This window comes from Necator americanus, chromosome I, assembly GCF_031761385.1.
Source record: "Necator americanus strain Aroian chromosome I, whole genome shotgun sequence".
Taxonomy (NCBI): Eukaryota; Metazoa; Nematoda; class Chromadorea; order Rhabditida; family Ancylostomatidae; genus Necator; species Necator americanus.
The window spans coordinates 13,450,319-13,466,948 of NC_087371.1; the positions used below are offsets into that span (position 1 = coordinate 13,450,319).

Below are 16,630 nucleotides of genomic sequence, written 5' to 3' on the forward strand. Positions count from 1 at the left end.
CGCTGCGGTAACATAAGAATAAATACGATTCCAATGAAAATGTACACTTATAACAATATCTTTTATATACACTACAATATTGAATACAATATAAATGAAATCATTTGCTTTTTTTTTCTTCTGAATCCCATAGCCATTACGGGAACAGCATCCAGTTCGGGACGCAACCATACTATGCGCAAATTTGCACGTCTTTTTCAATGAGGTCGAACTAACCAGAACAAGCAGGGGAATGTGGCTCAATATTACCTCTACACCCAGCATCTAGAGGTAATCACACCATAAACTTTTGAGTGTAGGTATTTAGAACATGTTTTGGATGAATCATGGACCTTGTCCCTTTGTCTTTCTCTCTTGATGGAATCTTCTCCTTGGCCAGATCCTTTGACTATGCATGTTTTCCCCTATTCGAAGTAAATGATGCGAAAAGAGCGGATAATTAAAATTCTGCTTTAATGTATGATGATACGCTCTTTAAGAAAACATTACCACCCACTTTCCCCTCCCCTCTTTCCTCTACAGCGACGTTCCTCCCGCGTTTGAAAGAAATATTCGAGAACTTTTTTAACAGCTTCTTAAATAAGTTATGGTCCTTCGATTTTGAAGGCTGTCAAAGAGCTGAGTGGTTGAAGGGGTAACATGAACAGCCCCCACAAAGGGAACGAAAACATTTGTTTCGAATATTCTAAGTTTTAAAAAACACTACATTTATAGAATGGACACAGTTCGCAAAAAAAATGAGGTATAAATTAACTCCGCCTCTTATAACGACACTTATACGTAAGTTACTTGTAAACAGCATATTTTCGCGAACTGGAGATTCGAGTTCCGCTTCGAAACTGAGAGCGTTTGAACGGCGTTGTTACACAGGCTGTTCCATGCACAAAAAAGAGATTTTTCTTAGGAGACAATTCTCATCATACTTTTAGTTGAAAACACGCGAAAATTGATCAGTTGAGCTTTTCTGTTGGATTACACTTGAAACGATGATCTGGTCAATTTCGCAAATTGAAAGAGGTTGCTTCTTTTTCTTCTTCTTATTCGCAAACTTTAGAGTTAGAACAGAAACGATGTAGTTGAATGCAGCGAAAATCTCGGTAAAATGTCAGCAACTATGTACGTCTAACACCGAAAAATTGTAGCCAACAGTACTCGTTACTTTAAGAAATGAGCGCCAGCTCTTGCACGTTTTTCTTCCAAAAAACTTTTCAAACAGAGTATCATTAAAAATTCCAACTATGAATCCAGAGAATTCTTCGAAGGAATTTCTAGCTATTGTGATGGTGTCATTCAGATACGATGTCATTCAGATATTTATGAAAAATTAAGAATGAGAAATCTCTCACCAACGATTTTTTTTGCTCAAAACAAAAATTCAATAGAAATAGAATTTCAGAATAGAAAATGTAACAGGTGGATATTCCATAGTTTCATCAAATCCTATGCTACCTATGTCTTTATTGGGAAATTGGATACTCAAATAGGTAAATTATTACTCAAAGAGGGATTCATGCGGCTACAAGGAAATTCCTAAGTTTCTGGAAAAGAACTTGAGCTTTGCCTCAAATCCCTACGTATTCAGCAACGAAAGAAATCGAAATCAGAAATCGTAGACGAGAACCGAGGTCAACGCCAAACATTTCCAGTAGTTAGATCAGTCTTTCTAGCATGCCCCTCTTTTAATACGATAACACATGTCGGAACGGACAAGGGACGTATGTCCTAACCACAGAAATATCCATCAACAATGAGAAATTTCCCGCTTTTCATTCTTAACGAAATAATCTATGCAGGAGTGGTGTGATCCTTCATTTATAAGGATTTGTGGACCTATTCCATCATTCGGTGGGAATTCCTTTTTTTTAAATTCACACTGATTTCTTTACGCTCATTAACAGCTAGCTGCTGGTTACGAAACGTACGAATGTGTTCAGAGTCATCAACACGACCTGTCTTCTTTTTCTTTGTCACCAATTCCTTCCACGCGATCCTGTGTTTTTTTCTCAGTTACTCTCCTTAGTGCGGGCAGGAATTGAATTCTAGTTCGTTCTCGACTGCACAACTTTTCGAGGCTGTCATGTTTGTGTTCGAGCTCAAACATTTAGAGCTTGGTAATTTCTGGATTCTTGAATACACATCGTCAGCCAAAATTAAATAAAAGGAGGTTATTTTAAATTTCGTAGCCCTTTTCACATCACTAAAATTTCCCGTTCATTTTCCAGTCTACGTAAAAAAAGTCCTTAATTTTCCGGACGAGGTTCACCCTTTTTTCAAAGACACACACATTAGTCAACGCTGGGAGGTCGTCTCTTTCGTAAGCGTTGCGAAGAGCCCTTCGATTAGTCATAGGTGACCTGACTGCTGTGGTCGTCACCGTGACGACATCAGATCATCTATTGCGATGAAGTAAATATACGTACGCCAGATTAAACTAAACTCACATCCCATTTGGTGTTCGGAATACCGTGAAATCGCTCACGTGAACACCTCCGCATCAACATCTGTGCTCAGATGGCTTGGTCTTTTCTGCGTTCGCTGCTCTCCCCATGCAGTTTCATTATTACTTACTTTTAAAGCAATAATGTTGTGCTGCAGAAGCTCTTCTGGTTTAATGTTCAATAGAACGTCAATTCAATTCGTTCAATAGAACAATATGACGTCTTATTTCCTGTTTTCATCGTCGCCAAATAGTCATTACTTACAAACGGCACTTTATTCGCTCTATTCGAGCACTTCACTCTCATTTGGAGGTCTTTTTTGTTTTTGGTGATTGTATTTATTGTATGGCTTCACATCTATTCTTTCACTTGTTAAAATATCCCTTAAAATTAAGAACTTACTCCTCGGAAAAACACTTGACGTTCATTTTCACTTCTTCTATTAACCACAGCTGAAACGGACAAATGTCTCAAATCTTGACACATGCCCCCTAGGAAGAAATCCCCAGCGAAATCTACCAAGAAGTGCTATTTGTTGTAAGCGTTGTTATGTATTTCACGCACCTTCCTTGCGGTTGGTTCTTAACTTCATCTTTTTCAAGGAAAGTAAGAAGAAAGAGACGAAAACAAGGACAATTTCCCGCTAGTGATGAGATGATGGTTCACATCGTCCTTTTCCAATGTCCTTCATTCCGCGTATCCAAAACATCTTCATCATCCATTTCTTTTTATTTGTTCAACAACAAATTCTATGTGGTTGGGAAATCTGGTGAAAAAGCGTGGAATTGCAGGAAAATGCGCTATCGATCCTTTTCTTTCACTAACATATGAGCAAGTGAATGCGAGAGCTAGCTGACATTGATGAGAACTTCGCACTTTATACTCCTCGTTTCCTTTCCATCACGCAAAGTTGATGTTCATCTTTAATTCAAGCTCAATCTCATCCATCACAGCAACACTTTGGTGGTCCTCTGCTAATTTCTGCTTTTTCATTCATCGTGGATAGCTCTATCACTACCAAAAACTAGAAGTTCCAGTCAGTCCATCATCAACAGTATAGAACTCAGTAATGTAATCATCAAGTTTTTTTTGCAACTTTTTGAGGTATTACTTTTAGATGTCCTTGTCCTTCTTTTCATTTTTTTTCTTCATCCTTGGTTGGACCACCATAATTGCACTTTCATTTTCGGTTTTTCATGAATTGTACATTTTAATTTCGTTCCCAAGACTATCCACTATATATCGCAAGTGAAGACGAATTTCCGAAAATATTGAATTTGTCTGTCGAAAAGATGGATGTGTTTATTCATTACTGCAATCAATTACCAGCTTTTATTCCAAATCAAACAGATTACTGTAGTCCCATCAAACTTCATTTGGCAGTCTCCTCTTGCCAGGGCGTTCTCTAGATGCTTTTCTTGTCCAGCACCTTGCTCCCTTATCTCTTTGTCCGCAGTTTTTCACGGTGGCACTTCATCTTAATTAACTCCTCCGTTCAAAGTATCGTCCGGTCCATTAGTTCAGTTGACCACGTCACAGTCCATTACATGGAACTAGTTCGAGAGCTATAATTGCCATCATCATTTCTTTCGTGGCGACGAGAAAAAAGCGGCTTTCTCAGCAGCCGGCAGCTGTTGCACGCCGTTAACCGCGTCGGCCGCAGCATCTGCCGCTCAGCTGCCGCCGGCGCCGGTAATCGGCGCCCGTGTGCCATCCCGAAGTGGCGTATCGCCAAATCCAAATCCAGAGCGGTCTTCCCTCTCACTGCTGCTGCTGCTACCGTAGTGAGTGCTATCGATCGCAGAAACGGCTAGGGGCGGCGACGTTGACGGCCGGCAACGCTAGCCGCCACGGCACCACTATCGATTCGCCACTAGCTCTAGTACATGTTCTACGTGAGGTGGTGGTGGTGTCCGTTATCACCCACTATACTCGAACAATTCATTCGTTGCTGTTGAACCGCTACCACGCGTCTCAGCGGTCACCGCAGCCATTCGATTCTCGTTGATTCGCCTGCCCATCGCGTTTCTTCTCTTTATTTCTACCTCGCGCTAGCCTCGCATCGCTAGCTACTTACTTCTGTTTGAAGCAGTGTCGTGCCGACTTCGCCGTGACGCGACGACGCGGCAACGCTAAATGGGACTCAAGGGCTCCAAACCTAAACTTTCCAAGGAGGACTTGGAGTTCCTCAAGAAGAACACTAACTTCACTGAAGAACAAATCAAGGAGTGGTACAAGGGTTTCGTGGTAGGTCTTCCGTATCTCTCGACTTATTACACCGTTTTTTCCGTTGGAAAAGTAGCTGCAAGCAACAAAGTGTTCCATGTAGATTTCGAAAACAAATTTATCCTGTTTCTACAAAACTGCATCCATAAAAAAGAGGAAAAAACTGATTAGATCAGGAAAAAGCGAGGGAATAGGACTCTTTTTGGTCTATCCTATTTGAATGATCTGACTAATTCGGCCTTTGATGCGATTAGGATTAGCTGTAAAGTGCGAAATTTTCTCTTTTTACACCTGTGTTTCCATTTAAAAGGACATTTCACTGATTAAAATAAGAGAAAGTGTTGATAGCTTAATTATATTTATTGCATAAGTCAGTGAAAGCAAAATTTTCTGCTCATAGGCAATAAATATACTTTTTATTTACAGCAAGACTGCCCAAAAGGACATCTAACGAAGGAACAATTTATCAAAGTGTACAAGGATTTCTTCCCATCCGGATCAGCTGAAGGATTTTGTGAACATGTGTTCCGAACGTTCGACACGGATAATAGCGGTTTCATTGATTTCAAAGAATTCTTGCTAGCTATCAATGTGACCAGCTCCGGTACACCGGAGCAAAAACTCGAATGGGCATTCCGAATGTACGATATTGATGGGAACGGTACAATCGATGAGAAAGAGATGATTAAGATTATTGAGGCCAGTTTCTCCTCTTTTTTCGTTGAATTCTTCTTTTTTCTTTTCTCTGGAGACTCACACTTATGATTTTATCATTCTATCTATTTTTTTCGTGTGAAGAACAAAAAAAAAATCATTCAAATGGGAGGAAACAAACAAAAACAGTTCCACTAGACAGGTTCTTTTGATTTTCTACTCGAGAAAAAAAAATTGTGAATGCTCTTTAGTAGACCTCCGACTTCAAAAATGTTCTTTATACATCATTCTTCATTCTGGAGATAAGGTGCAAAATGTTCGGTTTTTAGTTGTTCCAATGTGATAGTATGCAGCGCCTTCTCAGCATCGTCATTTTCGATTCATTCAAGCATTCATTCGTTACGGGACCGCAGTCACTCTCTTGTCATACATGTGTAACTTGTGACGCAAAACTGAACTCTGGATATATTTTTTGGGAGCAGCTGAAGCGTATGTCCAGTGAGACTTTTGCTGCTCGTTTATTGCTTTGCGAGAGCGGGTATAAGGGGGCAATTTGAAAATTGGCGCGTTGGGAGAATTTCGTCAGCGGGACGGGGTGAATCTATGTCGTTCCTGATCACCAATTCACCATCTTAGAAATTCTCGGCGGCGTGACTAAATCCTCAGGTGATTCCAGTCGTATTTGAACACAGATAGTGAATTTCTCTTTTAAAATCAAAATTGGGCTCCATAGCTGTATTGGGGATGGACCACAGGAGCAAAAGGTCCAGCAACAATGTAATTACGGGACGTTGTACTAAAAAAAGTTCAAACCTATTGTATCAACTTATATATGAATATGGAATGACCCATTTGTTCAGTCACATCCACCGTAAGAAATTTCTGAGCTGTTCCAAATGGATGTGTATGGTTTTTTTTACAGTTTTTTTTTCACATTTCTTTTTCCAGACATAGTGATTTTATAGTTTTTCGCTTCAGTATATGTGAACTAGTTAGATGTTTTGGAGGTTATGTTGGTCCAAGAGAGAGTCTGCTAACAATCCAGACAATTATATTAGTTAGACACATTTGGTTCATTTATTTCTATGACAAGTGGCTCCGATATAATCATTAACCTTACCAGAAGCTTGATTTTTCCCATTTTTCGGCCATTACGAATTAACTGATGCGCAGTGAAAAGAAATCGCTAGCGATGCAAAGAGTTGCGTGGCAAATCCCTGATTTTTCAGGCTATCTATGAGATGTTGGGTCCGGAAGTCACAAAATCGGCGGACGATTCACCACGAAAGCGAGCTAAGATGATCTTTGAGAAGATGGATGTGAATAACGACAAGGAACTGACGCTCAAGGAATTCGTTGACGGTTGTCTCGCGGATAAAGAGCTGTTCCAAATCTTGACCAATGAGGTCAAAAAGTAAGGCGCATAGGTGAACGGGGTGCGCGACACGGTGATGCCCGTGTGTGTGCAGCAGCAAGCAGCAGCCGAAGCAGCATCGTTCTACTCACGGCATTCGTTACGGCACGTATATGTGTATGTGTAAGTGTGTATGTGTATGTGTGTATGTATGTGTGACAATAGTAGTGTCATAGATGAGCTTAGATTAGAAATATTCTCATAAATCCTTCCTTCCTTGAAGGAGTGAAGAAACACTCGTTTTTTGTGTGGATTGTGTAATTTTGCGTCACATCACGACGCGTTCATCCCCCGTGGCGCGCCCTTGTCGAGGGCCCCGTTCAACCAGTCGCCGGCACTACTGTGATCCGAATCATTCCTCTACCATACTTTGCCCTTCTTCCCGCCGCTCCATCAACAGAAACATTCAAATTGATCCTTATTCACTACTTATTAACTATATTTACTATGTGCACACCACATTTATCCGCTCCAGCAAACATTGGTTACGTCTTTTTTCCTAGGTCAGGAGGTTTTGTTTGATTCTAGATAAAGTGGCTCTTTATATGTTTTTATACATATATTTTTATTGGATTTCGGTGATTTTTGTAAGCACGCTCTTAGAACAGTCCATCTATCGTCTCATCTAGCCATGCCCCTTCGTTTACACGTTGTCGCTGCATTAACTTCCATATGCCCGTTCGTTTGTTTGTGGTTTGATATTGACATTATGAATTAATTCCCTTGAAAACTCATTTTTTGTGCAACTAATGCCATTTTTGTGACTCGATAGATCTTGATGTTGTCGAGCACGGAATCTTCCTTTCTCTCTGTTAACATTGCGTTCTGTGCGCACTTGCGTACTTATGATTAATATATTGTATATTAATAAGGATAAATGACTTAGTAATTAACATAAAATCTAAAAGATGAAGGTGAAACTCACTGCTATACACCACTCGTCGCCGATTCCTCGAATAAGAACTCCCTCCCTCGGGACGAGTTTGGTCGATTTGCTACGAAGTTTCGAAATAAATGTCGAACGACGCGGTCACAAACCACTGCCTAAACAGCTTCGATATCATGTATATTCCGTGAGACCCACAGAATTCCATGTTCTATCGCAGTCCTCCGCTGTGAGAGGAAGTGGGCTGTTCACGCATGATGGCGTAATCGCAGCACATGCGCATGCCACCACCAGCTTGCGTGATGTGATGTGATGTGTGTATAAAACACGATATTTCGGTTGGTGAAAGTAATTTTAGAAAATCGCGAAACCCCTGACTCGTTGATGACGTTGGAAATGTAGCGTCTAACCGACAACATCAGGGGAACGAGAGAAAAGAGCCGTAATCATTGGGTTGCTCACCAAAACAACAGAGTCATCATAAATGGAACAAACATTGCGAGGGCGCAGTTGCCGTGGAATGGTGATGTCTTTTCGACTCAGCCACGCTCTTCTGCGTTCCACTCCTCGATTTGGGCTGGTGCTTTTAAAACTCTTCTGATGATCTTTACAATCTCTAGTTGAAAGGTTCGGGGGAATCAACCAAAAATCCGCTTGTAACCACTTCTTGCAAGTGAAGTGACAAAAACGAACGATTCCGCTTCAAAACTCCAAAAACCTATCAAAAAGCACCGCTTCGATAATCACTGAATTAGAAAAACGATCGAACGCTTCAAAAAATCATTTTAGAACAAAATTTCACTAACGAGGTGCAGTACGGCAGCAGAACTAGGATCACCGAACTGCTGAACAGATAAGAGAAAGAGAGTCTAGATCGACTAAACGCAACAATCATGTGGCCTTTGCCAGGACGTTTTAAAGAAGGTGAAGTGGGTTTAGTTATGCATCAAGTTATTTAAAAACTATTACCTTTATTAGTCCAACTACGGCATCAAACAGTAGCGATCAGATCTATGTAGGGGTCTACAGGTAAGGTTTAGCGGAGTTGGGTGCAGTCGTGTTCCAATAAATTTATTGTAATGATAATGACGGGAAATAGATGCTGGTACCAAGAGGAACAAAAAGGCGGTCGCTTGGGTTCATCCATTGGTTTCTCACCAGGAAAGCTCATGGGTCTAGCCGAACAGCATACCAATCCCCTTCTAAGTCATTAGATTTCACCGCTACTTCTGGACGACATGACTTTTCGCCAGAATCCGCAGGATCCGATTAGGGCTGTACAAAAAAAAGAGATCCACCTGGGTCCAAAAATTAAAACGCCAACTTCTAGTGAGCTTTACACAATCCTCTCTCTTTCTCCTTTACCTAATAAGCTGCTTTAGGATAGTGGTCGCTCGCGAGCTTCGCGTTCCCCTCGCTTCGAACTGATAATGAAACCGCTCCTAGTGGAGTACAGTCCGTTCACTCTCTAAAAATCTTTCAAAGGTGATTCGCTACGCAACAGATTTATGAGTAAGGGACTACACAACTTTTCACTCAATTTTCTCGCAGCAAAAAAGAGAAAGCCACAAGTCGCGATCATATGCAGCAACATTGAACGGCACTTATCGTGCACTCTTCATATAATTACGCAAATTCCGAATTCTTCTGTAAGATAATGCACGCAATGATAGTTTCTCCTTTTTCAAACTAGTCCTATAAACTTATGGAAGTTCTTTATTGCCATTATATTGTATTAGAAGTTGCATGAAATAGAAATTCAGAAATTATGGCATCAGAGGGCACGGAACTAAAATGATTGGGGGAGGGGTGGTTTTAAAAATCCTCTCAGCAAAATTTAATTGGATATAATCGGTGGGCGACGTAAATCCTCGAATGGTTACGAAATCCATTCAATTCATTCCCACCACTTTGTCGAAAATTGATGCGGGAAAGGTAGAAAAAAAGAAATTAACCACCAAAAACCGACTAACTCGCATTAAACTAGGACACTAGGATAGGATTTGGAAATGGCCACTCGGAATCCAAATTGAGGATATTTTTACATACTTTGTTTATAGTAAACTTGTCACAATCAGAGCATTTACAACAGCTGAAAGGCCAGAAGCAAACGTGCTTAAATTCTTTTAAATTAACACCGATAAACTCGTCCAGTTCGATAGATCGAGTCGATTACCGTAATCGCGTTATCAAAAACGAAAACTTATCCGAGCGGAAAAAATATTTATAACAAGTACGAGGAGTATCGGCGAGCAAAAAGCACAGGGAATGAACATTGGGGCAGTTTCAACATGGAACAATGTGGACAGTTGCCTGGAAAGTCAATCACGAAACAAAAGAACACTCATGTGCACTCTTATTTCTTCGCCCTTGGCTTCATGTCCTCGGAGCAATTGTGTAGCATGATTTTTGATCCCGGTTGCGTGTTCCCTTCGTGTCCCTGGAATGACTAGCGATATTATAATGTCAGGAAGTTTCTAAGGGGCTGCTATACTTGGTAGAGTTGCATGGAGTTAAACGGAGTGAAAACAGCTCAACCACAGGAAAACCACTATATGTAAGCGCCACGCGTTCAGAATCATTTCCAAACTCATATGGTTGTGTTTATTCTTTTCCTTTATGCATAACACTTAGTGTTAGCGTTTTTCTTTGTCAAATTATCCGTCAAAACGAAAAATGAAGCGAAGGTATGCTAGGCCTAATCGTCTTTCGTGACGAAATAGGACGCCTTCTCGTCAAACGTCAAAATTGACGAGTATTCAGTTGCGAAAGGCTTAGAATGTTAAAGTTGGTTTTCAAACATCTGCAAGCTTTGCCATACCAGAAAGGGTGTTCATGAACGCCCACCCAGTCGCTGGGATTCATCCGGGGATGAATTTCACGTTGGTGATTTTGGTATCGTTAACTGATTCACTCATTCTGAGTCTCAGAAATCACCGTGCATTTTGAGCTGCACTGATTCCCGGGAATCGGTAAGTCAGTGGACATTACCACGAATTACTTAAGGTAAACTCAATGAGAAATATGGTCATCAAAACACAAGTCGTACTCGCCCGACCACGGTATCAGTGCAGTCAATGACCGCTTCAAAAAAAATATCGTGCCCGAAAAGTGACTCGATGATATCCGAGAAAAATACTGAGTGCTTTGTACGTGACTGGAATCCTCGAAAAGATGAAAACGGGCGATAAGCGTTTTCGGCATCTCAGCTGAAGCACTAGGCGGCTAATCCTATATCTTTCAAGTTTGCTGCAGCAAGTATGCAATACGGGGAACAGCTTGAAAAACAAGACATATTACTCGATGAATCTTCTATCAGTTATGAATTAACTTTGAAAATTTCGTGTAAGCTAGTTCCCATCATCTTTTTCTTCGTTTTTTTTTTGTGTACTTTCGATTCGCGTACATTCTGACAAATTGAGGCATCTGGGCAATTTGAGGTAAAGTGAAGTTGGACATGTCAAAACCTTAAATTCATATAGCTTCTTTTTTTCTTCTCAAACCAGGAAAGCCTGTCACCGCCGGAAAATCAATAAACAAAATATGAAAGAATGGGACTACAAGAAATAACAATAAACGAAATAGGACAAGTAAATTTTGCGTAGAAGCAAATTACACATATATAGTAATACTTTCAAAAGCTTTCCATGTGATTTTTTTCTATTCTTATCTATCATCTTTATTCTCTACTTTTCTATTCTCATTTTTTTTCTATTCTATCAGAGAGAGGGGGTGGAGGGTTGGGTAAGCTCGAATCACACGTTCATTATGATCGAAAAGATTACTGCATTAGTAAAAAAAAAGTATTAGTAAATTAATTACTATTATCAACAAAATTTACACACTTACTCTGGGGCACCAGATAATGCATCCACGAATTTATTCGATTACTGCATATTTTTTGAATCGTTCTACGCTCACTCACAGAATTTCCTTTTATCAAGCAATACATATTTCAATACCTACACAATCATATATCTAATGCTGAGTTCTTTTTTTGAACAAGGACTTTTTTCTTTGTATTAATTAAAAAGCCAACGAATCCTTGAGAAGAAGGAAGTGATGAAGGATACAGGAAAAAGTGATGGATGAGAATCTCTTTCGAATTGGAAAAAAATGTGGCAAATGCACATCGTTCGCAAATAATGACAGCCACAGGGAATGATGAATGGCATTCAGAAATCAAATGTATCAATTTTGAGCGAAGTGGACGAGTTTGCACCGCCATTGTTAATCATTTGGACTACGTCTACTCGAATACACGTAAATATATCAGATGAATACGCACATGAAGTGACAGCACTGCAAACTCTAATGCTAAGTTGACGGACGTCTATTTCTTAATGCATTTGAAGTAAATTGGAGGAGTTTTCTAGGAAAAAAGGCAGATTTGTTTAGTAAACATCATCCTACATCATAACTCCTCCAAAATCCACGATAATATGAGTGATTATATCTCTACCGTTGTCTGTAAGCGCCTTCGTAACAAATTTGCCGCTAATAAGTTAGTTAGAAAAACCAAATTTTGTTGATTGTTGACCTGTGAGGTCCTCAATATTTTTATGCCAACAACTCAAGTTGATCCTAAAATCAGCTGTGCTTACCAAACCTTCCGAAAATAGTAGAGAAGTGTACTAGAACACTGTACCTAAAGTCATCGTGCTTCTATGCACAAAAAACTCGGAAGTAAAGATAATTTGCATGCAGACTGTGAAAAACTAAGAGCTTGAGGCTATTAAAACAAATAAAAATTAAAGGCAGCATATCACGAATCTGAGGTGGTGCGGATTTCAGTTGGAGTATCCGTATACGGGATCGTAGATTAAGGATAGGAGGGTGATTCCGTCCATTTCTTCCTAATTGCCGCAAAAAAAAACGGCCCAGAAGATACGGCTTCGAGCGCTCTGCCGCGCTATTTTCTATAACGAGTTCGATTGGAGCGCGCCAGCCGTGTGCACACGCCGCATCTTTCGGACCGTTTTTTACGCCAATTAGCAAGAAATGGACGGAATCACCCACCTCTCCATAGTCTCCCATCCCGTGTACAAATACTCCACCTGAAATCCGCACCAGCTCAGATTCGTGGTATGCTGCCGTTAAGCACTTTTCAACAAAATTGGTTTGAAACACAAAAAAGTTTCCGAACAAAAAGCAAAAATGCATGCACAAAAAAATACAGATTAATGATGTAGAATTTGCAGAGCAGTTCATACCTAGAATAACTACGGTCAACTATCCTTTCCTGAGAGTTCCCTTCTACGTCAAAGATGGAAGATTATCAATAAACCACGTAAGTAAAAATCAGTTGGGCTAAAATCTAAAATCTGATGTGATGAAATTTAAGTCCCTCAAATCACTCATAATCATATCGGGTCATCAATAATAATTCTCAAGGTAAGATCCAATCAAAGAACGGGAAACCCGCCAGAAAATCTTCTTATTTCTTTCCGGATTAACTAGAAACGTTCTATTTCGCGAATGCGGAAATTATTACTAGTATTTATGTATTATTTGCTTCTACCATTACACTTTTACATACATTTTTTTGACCAGGCAAGTTTTTTTTTATTTGTTTCGATTTTTTCGCGTTGTTTTGTTTAGTTGTTCATAAAAAAAATCTGAGAACGGAAAACTTGAACACAGTCAAAAATTCTGCGTCCATTACTTTTAAACATGGATATGTGTGAAATTATTTCTTTTTTCCATACTGATACTACTCAGAAACAAAAAAATCAATACAAGTATACCAGTGGTGGTTTCAACTCAACTCAATTTAGGGAGATGTCCTTAGAAGTGGTTGGTTGTGTGTTTAAATCTCTAGAAATTATTCACGGCTCTTTTTTACTAACTGAGAAAGTCCTTCCAGAATAATTAAAGGCAGCATACCACGAATCTGAGGTGCTGCGGATTTCAGATGGAGTATCCGTATACGGTGTCGTAAATTATGGAGACGGGGGTAGTTCCGCTCATCTCTCTCTACATCACTGCAAACAGCCGCCTCCAGAATGTTGTTTTCTACGACGCCATCTATTGCAACGCTCCACCCCCTGCGCCGCCTCCGCCCTGCGATTCGTCAAAAACAAATTCGGACTTCCCGTGATAGGCGGTAAGGGAGCTACGCGTGCAAGGGTGGCGCGCTGCAGTAGAAGGCATCGTACAAAACAGCATTCAGGGGCCGCCTACTTGCAGTGATTCAGGGAGAGATGAGGGGAACCATCCCGGTCTCCATAATCTACGATCCCGTACACGGATACTCCACCTAAAATCAGTACCACCCCAAATTCGTGGTATGCTGCCTTTAAAACTGACACCGACACATACGGTAAAATAAACTTGACTCCCGTGAAAGGCTAAACATGTCGATGATTAAAAAACGTTAGTCTAAGTGCAAAACATGTCGATGATTAAAAAATGTTAGTCTAAGTGCAAAATAGCGAACGAAGGAGAACTCCAAGTCTAAGTGACCAGAAAGACTCAAAATCTGTAATGAATACTTTTCCCTCTCAAAAAGAGAAGAAAACAAACACAAAGAAGGAATTCTTTCTCACAATAGTTATTTGTTATTCTACGGAAGCCAGCGACATAGAGAGGACTCGATCAACAATGTGGCTTCACGGTCATGCATACGTAAATATGAAAATCAGCTTACAAGTTTTGTGAAAGACAAAGGGATATGGAAAAAAGGCTTCTTTGAAAGCAACACATTCCCATAAAGTACTCGAAAACTAGGGCGAGTTTTGCGCATTTGGTAAGAGGTTCGACTGCAAGAGCGAATTCGATGGTTCGAAACCGCTCTACTACCAACAACTCCTTTCATCCACCGCGGCGTCGAGAAATTGGTATCAAATTTGTCTGGCGGGATGGAAACACTGACTTGATGCACTGGCTCGCCCCCGCAAATCCTAACTGATGACTTCTATCAAATTGACCATTTATATTACACAGTGCTCCTCTGAATCTCTACCTCGTCTGAGATTCAGGGCAAGCGTATCCCTGATTCATGGATGTAATGCATAAAATCTGATGAATATTCCCCAAATTTCGACTACTCCACGAATCGTTTCAAGTTAAAAAAAATAGCCGAGAGCTGTGACCCAATTCTTTTTTTTTCTAAAAAAATTTTAACTGGATGGTCAGTGCTAAGCATAAAATGTTGCTTTAGCGTAAAATACGTTAATTGTAAAACTTAGTTCTGCTGAAAGTGCTATACCATGAATTCTTACTACTAACCCAACCAATCCCAACTTTTCCACTAAACATACTTTTTTTTTCTCCCTCTTCCTTCTCTCTCGCTCGTTCCTTTTGTGATAAGTCAGTGCCATTCGATTGAAACAAAAAATGTAAACGGTTTTGTTTACGACATTAATTCACTACTAAAATTAGATGAATGTGAAATTTAATATCCTTAAAAGTAGCATAACTCGGCCATTTGCGGAAACTCGTCCAACTCACGTTCTTAGACGCGCGACGCAACAGACTCTCTTCTCAGACAACCCAGGTTCTGCCTCTCAACACACGCTTCAAGTACAAACCCTGCTCCAATCGTATCCTATCGCATACGCCATCACTTGTCCGGAAGCGTGTATGGAGGCGCACGTTAGCGGCAGTGGTGCCGCGTCCGAAGTCTTCAGTTTAGTGCGCGCGTCCTTATCCCACATCGAATATCGGCCATCGGAGCCGATCGTCACCAGTGTGTTGTGTTGCGGATGAAATACGATATCGTTCACCTGAAATGCTATGCTTACATGTGTTCCGCTATAGAAAAGCTGGAGAAAAAAAAAACCACTGCCTGTATCATATTTCCATCTGGGACACGTCGTATTGGTCACCACATGACCGAAAAAACAGGAAATGTATTCAGACCGTCTACGAATCGGGGTGGCAACCCGTTAATGCTTTGTTAACAAAGAAGTTTGAGCATACACACAGATAGAATAAAAGGGAAAAAAGCCCAACAGGTGTAAGAACCTCCAGAGTTATTAAATTCTGGAGGTTCTAGCACCTTAGCATCATCATAGTGGCACATTCCAGTTATCTTACAGACAAAAAATGACATTCGACAATTGGAGCCTCTTTCCACTTTTTTTTTGCCGTCTGAACTAGAAGCTGTGAAGGCCGCACATACGAAATACGCATCGGTGACTATCGAAGAAATTCGGAAGAAATAAAAATACAATCTCATATTTACATATGAAACTGAAGATAGTTCATTGTTAATGTCTCTGTTCTATCTCAAAAACAACGGAATGGAACGATGTTAGGATCTCTCCACGAATAGATTGAGTAGGGGTGATGTTCACTAATTTATTCGTGAACACACTCAATTTCCTCTAATGATCCAGAAAAAAGGTGTGATACGGCTTTGTGCGATCCCATATCCAAACGATGCGACTTATTACGGGATAGAACGCGGGCAACTCGTTGTCAACAAATGTCGCAGATGTGTTGGCTATTGTCATCGTTCTACTATCCGTAGTAAGTTGCATTGTCACAAAGGGTATCATACGCTTTTTTCCTGGATTACTATAGCAGGAAATGAGTGTAATGACGATAAAATTTGTGAACTATGTACACCCCCATCTAATCGTGGGGAGATCCCAACACCGTCACTTTCGCTGCCATTAATGTTCTGTGTTCGTCAAGTATTTATTGTATTTTCTATGGTAGCAACCCAGAAAAAATTGGAAGTATGTTTGATATGTTATGCTCATAAAGTTGCCCTTAGCAGCGATTATGGTCACAACAAACAGTAGAAATCCCTTTGTGTAATCTCAACGTTTGTTTCTTCAATGAAGTTACGACGGCGACTTAAATCTTGTCGCAAAGCGGCCTTTATGGACTTCATGGACGTGAAAAGTTACCCCCTCCCACACACCGAGTCGAAAACACTTCCTAAGGGGACAAAGAGCAGAGAGTACTGATTCTATCCGAATTTTCTCTCGAACAGAACGAGGACATTACCCGGAAAGTGGATTGTCTCATGCTATTCGCTTGACTAGAGAGTGTATGCGC

The 16,630-nt window shown here is 40.4% G+C and overlaps 2 protein-coding genes across 4 annotated transcripts in view; one reads left to right on the forward strand and one right to left on the reverse strand.

Moving 5' to 3' along the window:
* Positions 1-4,574: 4,574 nt before the first annotated feature.
* Positions 4,575-6,736, forward strand: RB195_005409 (uncharacterized protein; the record flags this gene model as incomplete). Its single annotated transcript, XM_064177886.1, has 3 exons — positions 4,575-4,685; positions 5,091-5,363; positions 6,548-6,736. 3 exons carry the CDS (start codon positions 4,575-4,577, stop codon positions 6,734-6,736), a joined length of 573 nt encoding a protein of 190 aa, XP_064034986.1.
* A 3,238-nt stretch (positions 6,737-9,974) lies between these two features.
* The window catches only part of RB195_005410 (uncharacterized protein), a gene marked incomplete at both ends in the record, with an annotated part of 29,241 nt that continues 22,585 nt past the window's right edge, over positions 9,975-16,630 (reverse strand). For all 3 annotated transcript variants that reach the window (XM_064177889.1, XM_064177890.1, XM_064177887.1), the window contains 2 exons: positions 9,975-10,058; positions 15,151-15,345. In XM_064177889.1, coding sequence (XP_064034987.1) covers positions 9,975-10,058; positions 15,151-15,345 — 279 coding nt within the window. The remainder of the gene's footprint in view (positions 10,059-15,150; positions 15,346-16,630) is intronic.